Raw genomic sequence first — 19420 nt, forward strand, 5'->3', positions numbered from 1 at the left:
ACTATTCACATTTCAACTTTTAACTATTTAAATTTTCAGCTTTTTCCTTTTACAAATTTAAAGTGAAACAACACAAAACACTGCAAACCACAACACAATTAAATATAAATTAAAATATCCATCCATCCATCCATCCATCCATCGTCATCCGCTTTGTCCGGGGTCGGGTCGCGGGGGCAGCAGCCTAAGCAAAGAGGCCCAGACCTCCCTCTCCCCAGCCACCTCCTCCAGCTTGTCCGGGGGAATACCAAGGCGTTCCCAGGCCAGCCGAGAGATATAATCTCTCCAGCGTGTCCTGGGTCTGCCCCGGGGCCTCCTCCCGGTGGGACATGCCTGGAACACCTCACCCAGGAGGCGCCCAGGGGGCATCCTTGTCAGATGCCCGAACCACCTCAGCTGGCTCCTTTTGATGTGGAGCAGCAGCTGCTCTACTCTGAGCCCCTCCCGGATGGCCGAACTTCTCACCCTATCTCTAAGGGAGAGGCCAGCCACCCTTCGGAGGAAGCTCATTTCTGCCGCTTGTATCCGCGATCTCGTTCTTTCGGTCACTACCCACAGCTCGTGGCCATAGGTGAGGGTAGGGACGTAGATCGACCGGTAAATTGAGAGCTTCGCTTTTACACTCAGCTCCCTCTTCACCACGACGGACCGGTGCAACGTCCGCATTACTGCAGCTGCAGCCCCAATCCGTCTGTCGATCTCCGGCTCCCTTCTCCCATCACTCGCGAACAAGACCCCGAGATACTTGAACTCCTCCACTTGGGGCAGGAACTCATCCCTGACCCGGAGTGGGCACTCCACCCTTTTCCGGCTGAGAACCATGGCCTCGGATTTGGAGGTGCTGATCCTCATTCCCGCTGCTTCACACTCGGCTGCGAACCGTTCCAGTGCGAGCTGGAGGCCTTCACCCGATGAAGCCAACAGAACCACATCATCTGCAAAAATCAGAGATGAGATTCTGAGGCCACCAAAGCGAAAGCCCTCCGCCACTTGGCTGCGCCTAGAAATCCTGTCCATAAAAATTATGAACAGAACCGGAGACAAAGGGCAGCCCTGGCGAAGCCCATCACCCACCGGGAACGAGTCCGACTTATTGCCGGCAATGCGAACCAAGCTCTTGCAACGGTTGTATAGGGATCAAATGGCCCGTAGCAATGGGCCAGACACCCCATATTCCCGCAACACCTCCTACAGGACACCCCAAGGGACACGGTCGAATGCCTTCTCCAAGTCCACAAAACACATGTAGACTGGTTGGGCAAACTCCCATGCACCCTCAAGTATCCTGGAGAGGATAAAGAGCTGGTCCAGTGTTCCACGACCAGGACGAAAACCGCATTGTTCCTCCTGTATCCGAGGTTCGACTAACGGACGAACTCTCCTTTCCAGCACCCTGGCATAGACTTTCCCAGGGAGGCTGAGGAGTGTGATCCCCCTGTAGTTGGAACACCCTCCGGTCCCCTTTCTTAAAGATGGGGACCACCACCCCGGTCTGCCAGTCCACAGGTACTGCCCCTGATCTCCACGCAACATTGCAGAGGCGTGTCAACCAGGACAGCCCTACAACATCCAGAGCCTTCAGGAACTCGGGGCGGACCTCATCAACACCAGGGGCTCTGCCACCAAGGAGTTGTTTAACTACCTCAGTGACCTCGCCCCCGGAAATTGGCGGGTCATTCCCCTCATCCCCAGACTCTGCTTCCTCCTCGGAAGACGTGTCAGTGGGATTAAGGAGGTCCTCGAAGTATTCCTTCCACCGCCTGACAATTTTCTCAGTCGACGTCAGCAGCGCTCTGCCAGCACTATACACAGTGCAGGTAGAGCACCGCTTTCCCCTCCTGAGACGTCTGACGGTTTGCCAGAATCTCTTCGAGGCAGTCCGAAAGTCTTTTTCCATGGCCTCTCCGAACTCCTCCCACACCCGAGTTTTTGCTTCAGCCACTGCCCGAGCCGCATTCCGCTTGGCCTGTCGATACCTGTCGGCTGCCTCCGGAGTCCCACAGGCTAACCAAGCCCAGTAGGACTCCTTCTTCAGCCTGGTGGCTCCCTTCACCTCTGGTGTCCACCATTTGGTTCGGGGATTACCACCACGGCAGGCACCCACCACCTTGCGGCCGCAGCTCAATGCAGCAGCTTCGGCAATGGAGACGCTGAACATGGTCCATTCGGACTCAATGTCCCCGGTCTCCCTCGGAATGCTGTTGAAGCTCTGCCGGAGGTGTGCGTTGAAGATCTCGCGGACTGGGGCCTCTGCTAGACGTTCCCAGCACACCCTCACTATACGTTTAGGTGCACCAGGTCTGTCCAGCGTCCTCCCCCGCCACCTGATCCAACTCACCACCAGGTGGTGATCAGTTGACAGCTCAGCCCCTCTCTTTACCCGAGTGTCCAGAACATATGGCCGCAGGTCTGCTGATACGATTACAAAATCGATCATCGACCTACGGCCTAGAGCGTCCTGGTGCCACGTGCACTTATGGACACTCTTATGTTCGAACAGGGTGTTCGTTATGGCCAAACTGTGGTTAGCACAGAAGTCCAATAACAGAGCACCGCTCGGGTTCAGATCAGGGAGGCCGTTCCTCCCAATCACGCCCCTCCAGGTCTCGCTGTCGTTACCCACGTGAGCATTGAAGTCTCCCAGCAGGACAACAGAGTCTCCAGGTGGAGCACCCTCCAGCACCCCCCCCCCCCCCCCCCCCAGGGACTCTAGGAAGGCTGGGTACTCTGAACTGCCACTCGGCGCATAAGCGCAGATGACAGTCAGGACCCGTTCCCCGACCCTAAGGCGCAGGGAACAAACCCTCTTGTCCACCGGGAAAAACCCCAACGTACCGGCAGCAAGCCGAGGGGATATTAGGATACCCACCCCAGCCCGCCGCCTCTCACCAGGGGCAACTCCAGACTGAGACAGAGTCCAGCCCCTCTCCAGGAGACTGGTTCCAGAGCCCAAGCCATGTGTAGAGGTGAGCCCGACTATATCTAGCCGGTACCTCTCAACCTCGCGCACTAACTCAGGCTCCTTCCCCACCAGAGAGGTGACATTCCATGTCCCTATTGCCAGTCTTGGCAGCCGGGGGTCAGTCCGCCAGGGCCTCCGCTCCTGGCCGCCACCCGACACACAATGCACCCGACCCCTATGGCGCCTCCTGCGGGTGGTGGGCCTGCGGGAGGATGGGCCCATGTCTCCTCTTCGGGCTGTGCCCGGCCGGGCCCCATGGACTAAGGCCCGGCCACCAGACGCTCGCCCTCGGGCACCCTCCCCGGGCCTGGCTCCAGGGCGGGGCCCCGGTAACCCTATCCCGGGCAGGGTAAACTGTTCCCTCGGTGTCCTTTTCATAAGGGTCTTATGAATCGCTCTTTGTCTGGTCCCTCACCCAGGGCCAATTTGCCATGGGAGACCCTACCAGGGGGCAAAAGCCCCCAGACAACATAGCCCCTGGGATCCCAGGGACACACAAACCCCTCCACCACGATAAGGTAGCGATTCAAAATATGAAAACAAAAAGAAACATGCACATTATCTGTCATATGGGCCTGCATGAATAAACTTAATGAATCCTTTATCATCTGCAACCGAAAATAGTTGTGGATGATTACTATACCTTTCTAATGTGACGTTGTTGTCCTTGGCTCTCTTTCTCTCTCTCCCCCTCTGGCTCTGTTCCTGTGTTACTGAGTGTAATTACTGCCCCTCCCCCCTCTGCCAAGCGTAAAGCACAAGGCTCGCTTGCTGAGTGAAGCAGAAAAAAAGTGCGAGAGAGAGGCTGAGAGAAAGAAAAAAAAAAAACCCACGTGACGGCTCGCGATAAGGAGCCGGCTCGCGTCGTTCACGTCAAAGACCCGGCTCTAAGAGCCATTTCATTCGCGAACGACCCATCACTAGAAGCCACAGGAACAACCAACATAAGCATAAGCATAAGTAACAGTAAATAATACATATTGAATGTTGCTGAGCTGCATACAGTACTAGTACTGCATGATATGTTTAGAGGCAGCAGCAAACCAAAATAGTGTGTGTCTGTGACTACCTGTGTGTACACTTGTGTGCACACCTGTCTGTGTGTGTGAGCGTGCTTGTATTCTTCAGGTTTCTCCATGTAAGTGTCTACTTACATGGAGAAAACACTGTGCACATTTACATAATTACACACTTTACATTTTATCACAATATTTATGATGTGGGCTGTAAAAGAATGTCACTAAAACAAGTACAATTAATATTCTAGATCACTAAAATCCATCTAACGTCAACTCCATGTTCACACTGGACAAAAAGTTGGGAGATTTCCCAAACCATTTTTGGGTGGCTCAGGGACGACGGTGGCTCGGGGGGTTGGGAATCACATCTGTAATCGGAAGGTTGCCGGTTCGAGCCCCGGCTTGGACGGTCTCGGTCGTTGTGTCCTTGGGCAAGACACTTTACCCTACTTGCCTACTGGTGTTGGCCAGAGGGGCCAATGACGCGATATGGCAGCCTTGCTTCTGTCAGCATGCCCCAGGGCAGCTGTGGCTACAACTGTAGCTTGCCTCCACCAGTGTGTGAATGTGAGAGTGAATGAATAGTGGCATTGAAAAGCGCTTTGGGTGCCTTGAAAAGCGCTATATAAATCCAATCCATTATTATCATTACTTGTGCACGACTGCCCAGGGAGGCCAACTACAAAGGCTATCTCACCATTCACCTAGAGCTGAGGAGTGCCCTGAATGGGGGTCACCCAGCAACCATGGTGCAGTTGCCATGGTTTGCCGCAGCAACAAGCCTGCAGGCTCCACCGGCAGCCAGCTACGCCAGACCAGACTGAGCCCCGGGCCCAGAGAACCAAGATTCAAGAGACATCCATAAGGATTTAAAACAAACATAATAATATTTACACTAAATAATGTTTCCTGATATATCAGAGACAAAACTTTACACACTTAAGATGAAGTTCTCTTATAAACAGTGCAGAGCAGATAACGTCTTGACCGATATCTTGTGCTTGAACTAATTGTTCATGATTCCTCCACAGAGTGGACCAGGAGAGCTTAAAGGTTCCCAGTGGTCAGGTCTCCCAGCAGACTGAAACACACCTGGACTCCATATTTATGGTCTGTACATGTACAACTACTTTCACATCTATTCTGTTCAGCACCTCCATGCTGCTCTTTGTAGACCAGTGGATTGTCAGTGTGTCCAATATGGATCTGATGTTTGGCTCATGATTTCAGTCTGATTGGGTTATTCATAAAATATTCTGTTCCAGCTGCTGGAGAAAGACATCATCACTTTTGTGAAGAACGAGCTGAAGAAGATTCAAACGGTTCTGAGTTCAGATTACCCAGAAGGCTTAGAGAGTCAGGATGGAGGATGATGAGCAGATGAGCAAAAGCAGAGTGTCAGTTGTGAAGATCACACTGGACTTCCTGAGGAGGAAGAAGCAGGGGAAGCTGGCTGACTGTCTGCATAGAAGTAAGAGGATTTATCTAAAGAGTTAAACTGCTGGTGATAAATGGAGTATTTATTTATGGCTCAGCAGAGGGACAGACATATTTTCAAGGGTAACGCTTTAGAAAATAAAACTGTAATTTGCACTACTTAAAAAATGATTCATCTTTTATTTTATTTTATTTAGAACATCTTGTTACAGTTTGTCCACGTAAACTTAAATCTAAGCTGAAGAAGAAGTTCCAGTGTGTGTTTGAGGGGATCGCTAAAGCAGGAAACCCAACCCTGCTGAATCAGATCGACACAGAGCTCTGTATCACAGAGGGAGGGACTGCAGAGGTCAATGATGAACATGAGGTCAGACAGATTGAAACCGCATCCAGGAAACCAGACAGACCAGAAAAAACAATCCGACGAGAAGACATCTTTAAAGCCTCACCTGGAAGAGATGAACCAATCAGAACAGTGCTGACAAAGGGAGTGGCTGGCATTGGGAAAACACTGTTGACACAGAAATTCACTCTGGACTGGGCTAAAGACAAAGCCAACCAGGACATCCAGTTTATATTTCCATTCACTTTCAGAGAGCTGAATGTGCTGAAAGAGGAAAAGTTCAGCTTGGTGGAACTTGTTCATCACTTCTTTACTGAAACCAAAAAAGCAGGAATCTGCAGCTTTGAAGACTTCCAGGTTGTGTTTATCTTTGATGGTCTGGATGAGTGTCGACTTCCTCTGGACTTCCACAAAAATGAAATCCTAACTGACCCTAGAAAGCCCACCTCAGTGGATGTGCTGCTGACAAACCTCATCAGGGGGAAACTGGTTCCCACTGCTCGCATCTGGATAACCACACGACCTGCAGCAGCCAATCAGATCCCTCCACAATATGTTGATATGGTGACAGAGATCCGAGGGTTCACTGATCCACAAATGGAGGAGTACTTCAGGGAGAGATTCAGAGATGAGGAGAAGGGCAGCAGAATCATCTCCCACATCAAGACATCACAAAGCCTCTACATCATGTGCCACATCCCAGTCTTCTGCTGGATCACTGCTACAGTTCTGGAGGATGTGCTGCAAACCAGAGAGGGAAGACAGCTACCCAAGACCCTGACTGAGATGTACATCAACTTCCTGGTGGTTCAGGCCAAAATGAGGAAGTTAAAGTATGATCCACACTTGAGTCCAGAGAGCACAAGGATGATTGAGTCTCTGGGAAAACTGGCTTTTGATCAGCTGCAGAAAGGAAACCTGATCTTCTATGAATCAGACCTGACAGAGTGTGGCATTGATATCATAGCAGCCTCAATTTACTCAGGAGTACTCACACAGATCTTTAGAGAGGAGAGAGTACTGTACCAGGAGAAGGTGTTCTGCTTCACCCATCTGAGTGTTCAGGAGTTTCTGGCTGCTCTTTATGTCCATCTGACCTTCATCAACTCTGGGGTCAATGTGCTAGAACAACAACAAACAACCTCCCAGAAGTTCAAAAGAAGTCAATCCCTCGACATGCTAATTTTTTTCCAGAGTGCTGTGGATAAGGCCATAACGAGCCCAAATGGACACCTGGACTTGTTCCTCTGCTTCTTCCTGGGTCTTTCACTGCAGACCAATCAGACTCTCCTGAGAGGTCTTCTAACACAGACAGGAAGTAGCTCAAAGACCAATCAGGAAACAGTCCAGTACATAAAGGAGAAGCTCAGTGAGAATTTGTCTGCAGAGAAAAGCATCAATCTGTTCCACTGTCTGAATGAACTGAATGATCGTTCTCTAGTGGAGGAGATCCAGCAGTCTCTGAGATCAGGAAGTTTCTCCACAGATGAGCTGTCTCCTGCTCAGTGGTCAGCTCTGGTCTTCATCTTACTGTCATCAGAAAAAGATCTGGATGTGTTTGACTTGAAGAAATTCTCTGCTTCAGATGAGTCTCTTCTGAGGCTGCTGCCAGTGGTCAAAGCCTCCAACAAAGCATTGTAAGTAAATATGTGGCCATGCATTCTTTAAACAATAAATGTTGATCCTATTTAACAAAAAGTATCTCAGTAACTCAGTCAAGTATAAGACTGTTTTAATATTTGACTAAATATATTATTATATTATTAATATGTATATTAGTAATATATATATACATATATATATGTGTGTGTGTGTGTGTGTGTGTGATATATATATATATATCACAAATTTAACTGCATTGTTTTTTCTAAACTTTAACTGTATTTATTTTTAGTTAATCATTAATTGTAGTGTACACTGACACATTCGATTTTCTTGCACTCTGTATATTTTCAGGTCAGATCAACATATAAAAACATATTAAATCAAATCCATTACATATGTGTGTGTGTGTGTGTGTGTGTGTGTGTGTGTGTGTGTGTGTGTGTGTGTGTGTGTGTGTGTGTGTGTGTGTGTTCAGACTTAGCACCTGTAACCTCTCACAGAGAAGCTGTGAAGCTCTGTCCTCAGCTCTCAGCTCCCAGTCCTGTAGACTGAGAGAGTTGGACCTCAGTAACAACAACCTACAAGATTCAGGAGTGAAGCTTCTATCTGCTGGAGTGGAGAGTGCACATTGTACACTGGAAACTCTGAGGTCAGATCAAATAATATTTATTTTTCATCAAATAACATATTTAATCAATTAAAACATTTTGCCACTAAAGGGAGGTATTATTTATTTGTTCTTGCATCTTAGTATTTTTCATCATTTTCAAATCACAGTAAATTGACACATTTCTGGTGTTTAATATAAGGAAATAGCAATCCCACCTTGTCCTGGAGCATAAGAGACATTACCAGATCAAGTAACTCATCACTGTACAATCAATATACTGTAATTTCAGCTTGTGTGTGTGTGCGTGTGTGTGTGTGTGTGTGTGTGTGTGTGTGTGTGTGTGTGTGTGTGTGTGTTCTTGATTTCTAGACTATATGGGTGTTTCCTCTCTGAGAGAAGCTGTGAATCTCTGTCCTCAGTTCTCAGCTCCCAATCCTCTAGCCTTAGGGATCTGGGCCTGAGTAACAACAACCTACAAGATTCAGGAGTGAAGCTTCTGTCTGCTGGAGTGAAAAGTCCACATTGTAAACTGGCAGCTCTGAGGTCAGATCAAGGATTCTTATTTATGTCAAATGAGATAATTAACCAATTAAACTTTTAGCTAATAAAGGTCAGTTACATGCATTTGTTATTGTAGTGTATCATTTCTCATGATTTGTAAATGACAGTCAATTTCTGATGTGTTTAAAATCAGACAATAGCAATTCCAACCAGTCCTTGAGGAACATTAAATATTGCCAGATATAGTCACTTATAACTACACCATCAATGCATTTTAATTTCAGTGTTGTTGTTTTGTGTTTTTATTAATTTATTATTTTTGTCTTTGTGTTGATTATTTTTCAGACTTAGCACCTGTAACCTCTCACAGAGAAGCTGTGAAGCTCTGTCCTCAGCTCTCAGCTCCCAGTCCAGTAGACTGAGAGAGTTGGACCTCAGTAACAACAACCTACAAGATTCAGGAGTGAAGCTTCTATCTGCTGGAGTGGAGAGCGCACATTGTACACTGGAAACTCTGAGGTCAGATCAAATAATATTTTTTTTACATCAAATAACATATTTAATCAATTAAAACCTTTTGCCACTAAAGGGAGGTATTATTTATTTGTTCTTGCATCTTAGTATTTTTCATCATTTTCAAATCACAGTAAATTTGATATAGTTGACCACAACATATTACTCAAACGACTGGAGAACTGGGCAGGTCTTTCAGGAACTGTACTAAACTGGTTCAAAACATACTTAGAAAACAGGAAATACTTTGTATCAATAGGTAACTAGCCGATTGGAGCAGGCACGCTCTGTTTTGCGTAACTATTTTTAAATCCCGGTAGCACTGCAACCACGTAAGCTAGCGCAATAATTTTTTTTGCCTATGAAACCGGAGGACTTGTACTTACATCTTATGCCATCAGCTTGTCCTAGGTCACAGTTTCCTTCCACATAAAGCTTTGCAAAAACTGCATAAAAAGCGCTTGCAGGAACAAAAACATAATATTCCAGAAACACGCTTTGCCGATCCGATCAGCTGTTCATAACACTTCCTACGTTGGAATAGACGTCAGCGCGAACTTTTGCATTTCCACCATTACCTGCCCGAAACCGGAAGTGACGTCATTTTCGCGGAAATGTAGTCTTTTTTACCATCAGGGCCTTATGAGCCTATACTGGTGTTTTTAAAAATTATCTTTGACTTTATGACTTTCTGTGTCGTTTCTGGGATGCTTAGGACTCATATTGCACTGCTGGAAATAGTTTATTGTGATGCATATGCTGCCTTTTTGCAAATTTGCAGTATAATATTTATTTTCGTTTTTCCTGCAGTGTATAAAAATTGGTGTATTTCAAAAATAAAACTATGAAGACACTCAAAATAAATTTCCTGTGGTGGGAAACTATTTTGTGCAACTTTTTTGTATTTACAGTTTTGAGGGATAAGCCTCTTAAATTTCTCTAACTACAAATATATGTTAAAAAAGCAAAAACGATTTTCAATTTTTTTGTAGTTTATTGCACTTTTTTGCAATTTATGTAATTACTATGCACTTAATGAATACATATTATTAAAATCTGGGCTATAATGGTTGTATTGATGTATAGCAACTTGAAATGCTCCCAAAAATGGCTCCACAGCATGTAAAAATATAATATAAGCTCTGGCGGCCTTGGCTCTATGGTAGGTCTTAAAGGGTTAAGACAATAACAAAGTCAGCTTACTATCACCTCAAGAATATTTCAAGGATAAAAGATCTGATGTCTCAACAGGACCTGGAAAAACTAGTCCATGCATTCATCTTTAGTAGGCTTGATTACTGTAACAGCATCTTTACAGGTCTACCTAAAAAATCAGTCAGACAACTACAGCTCATTCAGAACTCTGCTGCTCGAGTCCTCACTAAGACCAAAAAAGTGGACCACATCAGTCCAGCTCTGAGGTCTTTACACTGGCTGCCTGTCTGTCAGAGGATAGACTTTAAAGTTCTGATGCTGGCCTATAAAGCTCTGAATGGTTTAGGACCAAAATACATCAGTGACCTCCTGACCCAGCATGAACCTTCCAGATCCCTCAGGTCATCTGGATCTGGTCTTTTATCAGTTCCCAGAGTCAGAACCAGACACGGAGAAGCTGCATTCAGCTTTTATGCTCCTTATATCTGGAACAAACTCCCAGAAAGCCTCAGATCAGCTGAAACACTCAGTTTATTTAAATCCAGGTTGAAGACTCACCTATTCTCAGCTGCATTTGAATAAAGCACCAAATCCACACTTTTAAGATTAAATTTCAAAACTTACATTTAACTACTGATTTTATCCATTGTTCTGATTGTATCTGTTTTGATTTTATATACTGTTTTGTTTGTTTGTTAATTAGTTTGTTTGTTTGCTTGTTTTAATCAATTTTAAATCATACTTTTTATTTGTTTTTGTTTCTAATGTCTCTGTAAAGCACTTTGAATCACCTTGTTGTTGAATTGTGCTATACAAATAAACTTGCCTTGCCTTGCCTAAATTGACACATTTCTGGTGTTTAATATAAGGAAATAGCAAACCCACCTTGTCCTGGAGCATAAGAGACATTACCAGATCAAGTAACTCATCACTGTACAATCAATATACTGTAATTTCAGCTTGTGTGTGTGTGTGTGTGTGTTCTTGCTTTCTAGACTATATGGGTGTTTCCTCTCTGAGAGAAGCTGTGAATCTCTGTCCTCAGTTCTCAGCTCCCAATCCTCTAGCCTTAGGGATCTGGGCCTGAGTAACAACAACCTACAAGATTCAGGAGTGAAGCTTCTGTCTGCTGGAGTGAAAAGTCCACATTGTAAACTGGCAGCTCTGAGGTCAGATCAAGGATTCTTATTTATGTCAAATGAGATAATTAACCAATTAAACTTTTAGCTAATAAAGGTCAGTTACATGCATTTGTTATTGTAGTGTATCATTTCTCATGATTTGTAAATGACAGTCAATTCCTGATGTGTTTAAAATCAGACAATAGTAATTCCAACCAGTCCTTGAGGAACATTAAATATTGCCAGATATAGTCACTTATAACTACACCATCAATGCATTTTAATTTCAGTGTTGTTGTTTTGTGTTTTTATTAATTTATTATTTTTGTCTTTGTGTTGATTATTTTTCAGACTTAGCACCTGTAACCTCTCACAGAGAAGCTGTGAAGCTCTGTCCTCAGCTCTCAGCTCCCAGTCCAGTAGACTGAGAGAGTTGGACCTCAGTAACAACAACCTACAAGATTCAGGAGTGAAGCTTCTATCTGCTGGAGTGGAGAGTGCACATTGTACACTGGAAACTCTGAGGTCAGGATTCAATCTTTGTCACTGAGCATTATTTAGAATCTGTATTGCATTACTGAATATATGTCTGAAGGTTATAGTATTAACATGAGCCTTTTATATACCTTTGGTTGGATTATTTTAAATTACTCTTTAGAGTTTTTTTTTTTATAATCCTGCAATAAATCCCAAAGTCCTTTTTGTTCATGTTATGTTCTCTAATACGGACATTAAAGATACAATTAAAAATACTGTTTCAACTCAAACACCAGGAATCCAGAAAGGAGGAACTAACACTGAAACTAGAAACACAGGAAGAGACTTATACAGATAAGTGGGTACGATGCAACAAAGGGCAATGGAAGATACAGGGCTTAAATATACAATGAGGGTAATGAGGGAATGGGAACATGAAATAACACAAACATCAAACCAGGAACACAAGAAACAAGGAACACTAGGGAGGCACAGAGACAAAACCTAAAAGCTGGAAAATCACAGTGATCTAAAGATAAATTAAGGAACATGAAATACGAAAGACAAAACTATGAAAACCCAACAAAATCCCAGAACACTGAATAAACAAAACTTAAACGCAGAGTCATCTGATCCTGGACCATGACAAGTAGTAACAAGGACTGTAAAGAGAGACTATATCCATTCAGAGAATATATTTCTCCCATATTATCATTATAGTTTTAATTCCTGTTGAATATCACCGAGGGAACATTTTACCCTGCGCGGGATATGTTTACCAGGGCCCCGCCCTGGAGTCAGGCCCAGGGAGGGTGCCCAAGGGTGAGCGTCTGGTGGTCGGGCCTCAGTCCATGGGGCTCAACAGGCACAGCCCGAAAAGGGGACATGAGCCCACCCTCCTGTAAGCCCACAACCCGTAGGGGACGCCATAGGGGTCGGGTGCATGGTGTGCCTGGCGGCAGCCAGGGGCAGGGGCTCTGGATGTTGTAGGGCTGTCCTGGCTGACATGCCTCTACAATGTTGCGTGGAGATCAGGAGCGCTACCCCTGGACTGGCAGACCGGGGTGGTCGTCCCAATTTTTAACAAGGGGTACCGGAGGGTGTGTTCCAACTACAGGGGGATCACAGTCCTCAGCATCCCTGGGAAAATCTATGCCAGGGTGCTGGAAAGGAGAATTTGTCCATTAGTCGAACTTTGGATACAGGAGGAACAATGCGGTTTTCGTCCTGGTCGTGGAACACTGGACAAGCTCTTTATCCTCTCAAGGATACTTTAGGGTGCATGGGAGTTTCCCCAACCAGTCTACATGTGTTTTGTGGATGTGGTGAAGGCATTCAACTGTGTCCCTCGGGGTGTTCTGTGGGAGGTGCTGCAGGAGTATGGGGTATCTGTCCCATTGCTACAGGCCATTCGATCTCTATACAACCATTGCAAAAGCTTGGTTTGCATAGTCGGCAATAAGTCGGACCTTTTCCCTGTAGGTGGTGGGCTTCGCCAGGACTGCCGTTTGTCACCGATTCTCTTCATAACTTTTATGGACAGGATTTCTAGGCGCAGCCAAGTGGCGGAGGGCTATCACTTAGGTGACCTCAGAATCTCATCTCTGCTTTTCGCAGATGATGTGGTTCTGTTGGCTTCATTGGGTGATGGCCTCCCGCTTAAGATGCAGATAGCCACTGTGATATTCCCCAAATGATAAGTGTTTTCCACTGTTAGATTACCACAGATACATGACTTGAAGAAGTAACTGGAAGAAACAACATTGCATTGTGTTTTTTCAAAGGTTTACCCGCAAAGCCTCATGATTTAAAACTCCTGCAATACACACCGATGTGGCAGAATCTGCAGCTTTCACAATCCTCTTCTTCACACTGAAGCCGTTTCAGATGTTCTTTGCTGTAGTCTACTGCTAAACTAGAAGAGGTCACAGTATTGTTTTTGTTTTGTGTTTTTATTCTTTTTTTTTTCAGTTGCTGTTTTACAATCCTAACTTAAATTGAATGGATGGAATGAATGAGGGTCCAGCAAAGAGAGATCTTCAGTGAAAAGCTTTTTAGATTAATTTTTATTTTGTGTCTGTACAGTCTGTCAGGCTGTCTGATCACAGAAGAAGGCTGTAGTTCTCTGGCTTCAGCTCTGAGCTCCAACCCCTTCCATCTGAGAGAGCTGGACCTGAGCTACAATCATCCAGGAGACTCAGGAATTAATGTGCTGTCGGATGGACTGAAGGATCCACACTGGAGACTGGACACTCTCAGGTATGGAGAGAATGTCTGATAAAGGAGGAAGAGCTGGAAACATATTATGTCCTTTAATCCCTGTTTATTTCATTTAGAGTTTGCAAGGAACACTGGGGGGTGGGGTGGGGGGATGTACTTTTGCAAGATTTATTTTATTTATTTTTATTTATTTATAAGGAACCCCTTTAGCTTCCACAATAGTGGTTGCTAGTCTTCCTGGGGCCCAAGCCATCAAATACAATCTAATAAAACATTACACAATAATGTCGATGCAAAAATATCCACATAATTTGGCTCTTACAGCCACAGTGAGGTTTTACAATTGTTAAAATATATGCATATAAATATCAAAAACATTGAGGCACAGTACACAAAAATCCAAAACAAATCACAACATTGCCTTCTTACAATATTTACAATAATTAAAAACATTTAAAAGTGTAAACAGGCTTTTGATTGATTGATTGATTGACATACCTTTATTAGTCCCACAAGGGGAAATTTCATGAGGCTGCCGACCTATTGCACGCAATGGCGGCGCCATCTTACCCTCCGACCATACATACATTACACAAAACATCACATGGGGAAGACAGGTCAGAGAGGTATAACAATGAAAAATGCACCACATGAGGAAAGACAAGGAGAAAAAATGACTCGCCCCAGACTGAGCTCCAACAGGGAGATCAGTTTGAGAACAGAAAAAAACACCTCTGCACATAGCACAGGAAAAAACTCTTAATAAACCAAAGAAACACATGACAAGCAACAGGGGTGGGTAAAGGGTGCAGCATCGGAAGGGAATAAGCATCGAAGGCATTTTCAACATTATGCACTCCACACTGTATATAAATGCCACTTGTTTTGCACATATTCAACTCTGTATATTTTATATATTTTATTATTATTATTATTATTTATTTTTTTTTTTTTACTATTTAATTTGTAAAAATGTGTATACACACACACACACACACACACACACACACACACACACACACACACACGTAGGAAAATATTTAGTATACACATCCAGAAATGCATACACTATTATATATTGTACATATATTTATTAGTTTCAGGTTGACCATTCTTGTATTTTGCTCGTTTGTGTTGTTGTGTTTGCACATCTCTGTTGCTTGTGGGGCTCGCACACAAGAATTTCACTCGCATGTGCTGTGCCAGTGTGCCTGCACATGTGATGTGACAATAAAAGTGATTTGATTTGATTTGATTTGAAAGGGAGGGGGGATGAGTGTGTGCATATCAGTGTATATGTATGTGTGTGTGTGTCCAGAGTTCAGCTGAGACAGTGTCCTTCGCCCTGCTAGGCTAAGTAAACAGTCATCCAGGCAACCCAGCTGGCCTTGCATGGAATGGGAAGGAACAGACTAAACACAGTCGTTATCAGGGTGTTGTTGTTCAGCTGGCGCCAAAGGGGTATCCGCATGAAGTGATGGTGGTTTTTACTTTAGTGCGAACAGCTCATATGAATTTCAAAGCAGTTCTACAGTCCAACACTGGTCTCTCAATCTCCCGTTGGAGAGTCGCGAGCTTCACCATACTTGCGTTCTGTGATGTTGTCATTTCTTGTGCTCAAGGAGCCGATTCTGAGAACTCCGAGCTTTGTGTAGCATGATTATGTATTTCACCTGGATACTGCAGCTGAGCAGAAATAAAATGTGTTTAATGGTATTGCTTTCTTAATAAATAAAAGTAAGCCATAGTATAATTTAGCCAAATTACAGGAAGCCAAAAATGTTTATTATGCATTCGATTGATACTGGTATAGTATCAACATCTCAACAATAATCTGGCCGCCTTATTCAGGACTAACTGAAGTTTGTTAAGCTCTGTCTTATTAGCTGCTTGAACAATACTCCAAATGAGACAATACTAGTGCATTAATGATATCTTTCATGTCTTGATGCATCTCAACCATCCAGGAAATCATTAGCTTGTCCTAGGTCACGGTTTCCTTCCACATATAGCTTTGCAAATATTGCATAAAAAGCGCTTGCAGGAACAAAAACATAATATTCCAGAAATATTTGCCGATCCGATCAGCTGTTTGTAACACTTCCCACATTGAAACAGAAATCAGCGCGAACTATCGCATGTCCGCCATTACCTGCCCGAAACCGGAAGTGACGGCATTTTTGCGGAAAATTTAGTTTTTTTACTTATAGGCCTTAAAAGCCTATACTGGTGTTTTTATAAGTCATGTTTGACTTTATGCTTTTCTGAATAGTTGCTGGGATGCTTAAAACTCAAATTGCACTGCTTAACCCTCTGGGGTCCAGGGTATAATTGGCTGTTTTTGACTACTTTTGATTTTACCTCTATATTTTACCTTTAAAATGTGTTTTTCTTGCCTTGTTTGGTATCATTATTTTCAGCACAACCTCAAATATCTGAAATTTGAGTTATTTATTCATTTTGGTATACTATATTAGCACAGTTGATCTAAATGCAGACAACAAATTCAAAATCAGAGTAGAAAAAGGTTATATTTTTTACTGTAAAACCCACAAACATGTTTAACGAATCATTTTCATAACTTGAAATGCAAATAGAAATTGTACATTTCTAAAAATTGTGCACAAGTTTTGCAAACAACAAAGTTATATGGTACTATTTACCTAAAAATGCAGCCAAGGCCTCAGGCGTTTTTTATATAACCATTTATATCTATTTACAGAACAATCAGGTGTTCTGCATCAAATAAGAAGGCACACAAATTATTTGTGCCAGTCCAAAAAATGTAGTTTGTGTTCAGTATAAGACAGCGGAGAACACCACAGGCCTAAACCCTGCAGGTCTGACAGCAGGTGGTGTATCAGTCCAGTTTTCCATGCGGGAACAGTGTTTACACTGGAATCTGCCTTTGACGGCTTTTTTTGGAGAAAATATGAAATTCAGCAGTATAACTGACACGCAATACAAAACAATAACTACACAACACACTAACTATAGCCTCCAAACACGCTAAACGTCACTAATGTCTCACATATGAAAACTCGCTCTCTCTCTGTCTTTTGCTCGCCCGCTTTCCGTTGCCGGTGTCACTCCTAAAAACTTCCCCCTCTCCCTAAACAACCAAATGTCACATGTTTGCCATATCATTTTTTTGATTGACTGACATGGTAAAATCTAACACCAATATGGAAGGGTTGTTCTTTCTTTTTCTTTTTTCACTCGCAAGCGGAGAGTGTTTGCTAGCGCTGTCTGTAGAAAACGCAGTTTTTACCGTTCTTCCTGCCGTAAACACCACTGTTTTGTTCAGAAAAAAACATCGCCGCGTCACTGCAACTCCCCCTGGCTTCTGCTCCGCGGCTGCTGAGTGAGCCCTCATCTGGGACTCTCCTCAGCTCTTTCTGGGACAGTGGCGCGGCTGCCCCTCTGTTGGTTTTCCTTGGTCTCTTGTGTTCTGGGGTCCTCTGGATGTCTGGAGTTTTGATCTCCTCCATACCTGCTTCATGCCCTGGAGGACGGGGCTGTGGCCCCCCCACACCCTCTAGCAGATCATTACATGAAGGAACCTTTTAAAAAACAAAAAACAAGCGCGTCCATGCTCACAGGTGTACACACGGGTGATCGCACCCACAAACTACACCCTTTTTGGCTCCTACCTCAAAGCACACTGTGTTCTGTTGATCTTATGTGCTGCACAATAATGTTTAATATTTAGTATTTACTGTCATATTCCCATATATCATTGTGATGTTGTTTATTCTATTACTCTTGTTCTCTTCTGCTTGTTTTCTTTTTTCTTTCTCTGCAGGTGATCCAGGTGATTGATATATGCATTTTTTTTCTTTTTTTTCTTTTTTTTTTCTTTTGGCCTGTCCCGTTTGGCTCTTTTGCCATCAGAATTGTTGTCTAAAGGCAAAGAAAGATGCCCAACGGATTTACTTTACCAAACTGACCATCCCAGCCTTGCCGTAATGGTCCATTTGATTCACCTTTTATTGTTTATTTTATTTTCACTTACTGAATACGGGACAGACTTGACTGGGGGAAAGAAGGGGAGAAAGAAAGAGGGAAAGAGAAACAGCTGAGAAGAGGGACGGGGGAGAAGGGCAAAAGACAAAAACCAACAGAACGGGCAGAGAAAAAAATGCATATATCAATCACCTGGATCACCTGCTGAGAAAGAAAAAAGAAAGCAAGCAGAAGAGAACAAGAGTAATAGAATAAACAACATCACAATGATATATGGGAATATGACAGTAAATACTAAATGTTAAACATTATTGTGCAGCACATAAGATCAACAGAACACAGTGTGCTTTGAGGTAGGAGCCAAAAAGGGTGTAGTTTGTGGGTGTGACCACCCGTGTGTACACCTGTGAGCATGGACGCGCTTGTTTTTTGTTTTTTAAAAGGTTCCTTCATGTAATAATCTGCTAGAGGGTGTGGGGGGGCCACAGCCCCGTCCTCCAGGGTATGAAGCAGGTATGGAGGAGATCAAAACTCCAGACATCCAGAGGCCCCCAGAACACAAGAGACCAAGGAAGACCAACAGAGGGGCAGCTGCGCCACTGTCCCGGAAAGAGCTGAGGAGAGTCCCAGATGAGGGCTCACTCAGCAGCCGCGGAGCAGAAGCCAGGGGGAGTTGCAGTGACGCGCCCGTGAGCTCCGCCGGCAGCCAGCCGCGCCTGAGTGACCGAGCCCCAGGCCGAGAGGCCGGGGGCACCCCACTTCCGAAGTGGCCCGGGCGAGCCCCAGGCTCCAGGCCCCGATAAGCGGCCGCCAAGGAGTGAGCCGGTGTGTACCTGGACGCCCATCCCCGGACACAAAGAACCACCAACGCACCGATGTCTGAGGGGGTCCGCCACTGGCAGGGGAAGTGGTGGTAGGGGGAGATAGGCCTCCAAACCTTGGAGGGCCTGAGATGTCCCCAGAGAGGTGGCGCCTGACACCCAACCTGACATATAGACACAGACATACAGGCACACACAGATACAAACATCCATTCCCACCCTCATGCTCTCAAATGCACTTACTCCACACTCAACCAACGTGGAGACAGACATAAAGAGACGTTGTACACACGATCACACTCCCCAAGCGTACTCTACAAACCGGGTCTAGGTGCCCCCGCCCCTGGAGGGGGGAACTGCACCCAGACCCAGGTGGTGTTTCCCTTTTCCCTGCGGTGGGGGGAGGCAGACCGCCCCGACTCCGCAGCAGCAGGAAGGCTCCACACTCCAGACCGCAGTCGGACGGCCAACTCCTCCTCCTAGCCCCCCTGCTCTCTGGTCGCAGAGAACGGGGGTGAGAGAAGACTCCAAACCTCCCTCCACCCGCTCATTGTAATGTTGATGCATGTGTGTTCTAAGGTGCATTTAAAACCCAGGAGGGCATGGAGCTACCTGCCAGAGAGCAGCAGGTAAGCGCATGGTCCCTCCTGCTAGCCCTCAATGTCTACGT

At 44.9% G+C, this 19420-nt stretch overlaps 1 protein-coding gene across 2 annotated transcripts in view; it reads left to right on the forward strand.

The window, feature by feature from the left end:
- The window catches only part of LOC309700665 (NACHT, LRR and PYD domains-containing protein 3-like), a 267254-nt gene that overhangs the window by 117995 nt on the left and 129839 nt on the right, over positions 1 to 19420 (forward strand). For both annotated transcript variants that reach the window (XM_082524378.1, XM_082524379.1), the window contains exons 2-9: positions 5247 to 5452; positions 5616 to 7398; positions 7842 to 8015; positions 8346 to 8519; positions 8823 to 8996; positions 11141 to 11314; positions 11618 to 11791; positions 13829 to 14002. In XM_082524378.1, coding sequence (XP_082380504.1) covers positions 5344 to 5452; positions 5616 to 7398; positions 7842 to 8015; positions 8346 to 8519; positions 8823 to 8996; positions 11141 to 11314; positions 11618 to 11791; positions 13829 to 14002 — 2936 coding nt within the window. In that variant the 5' untranslated portion in view covers positions 5247 to 5343. The remainder of the gene's footprint in view (positions 1 to 5246; positions 5453 to 5615; positions 7399 to 7841; positions 8016 to 8345; positions 8520 to 8822; positions 8997 to 11140; positions 11315 to 11617; positions 11792 to 13828; positions 14003 to 19420) is intronic.

The sequence above is a fragment of the Aulonocara stuartgranti genome, assembly GCF_965226115.1.
Source record: "Aulonocara stuartgranti genome assembly, chromosome: 23".
Classification (NCBI taxonomy): domain Eukaryota; kingdom Metazoa; phylum Chordata; class Actinopteri; order Cichliformes; family Cichlidae; genus Aulonocara; species Aulonocara stuartgranti.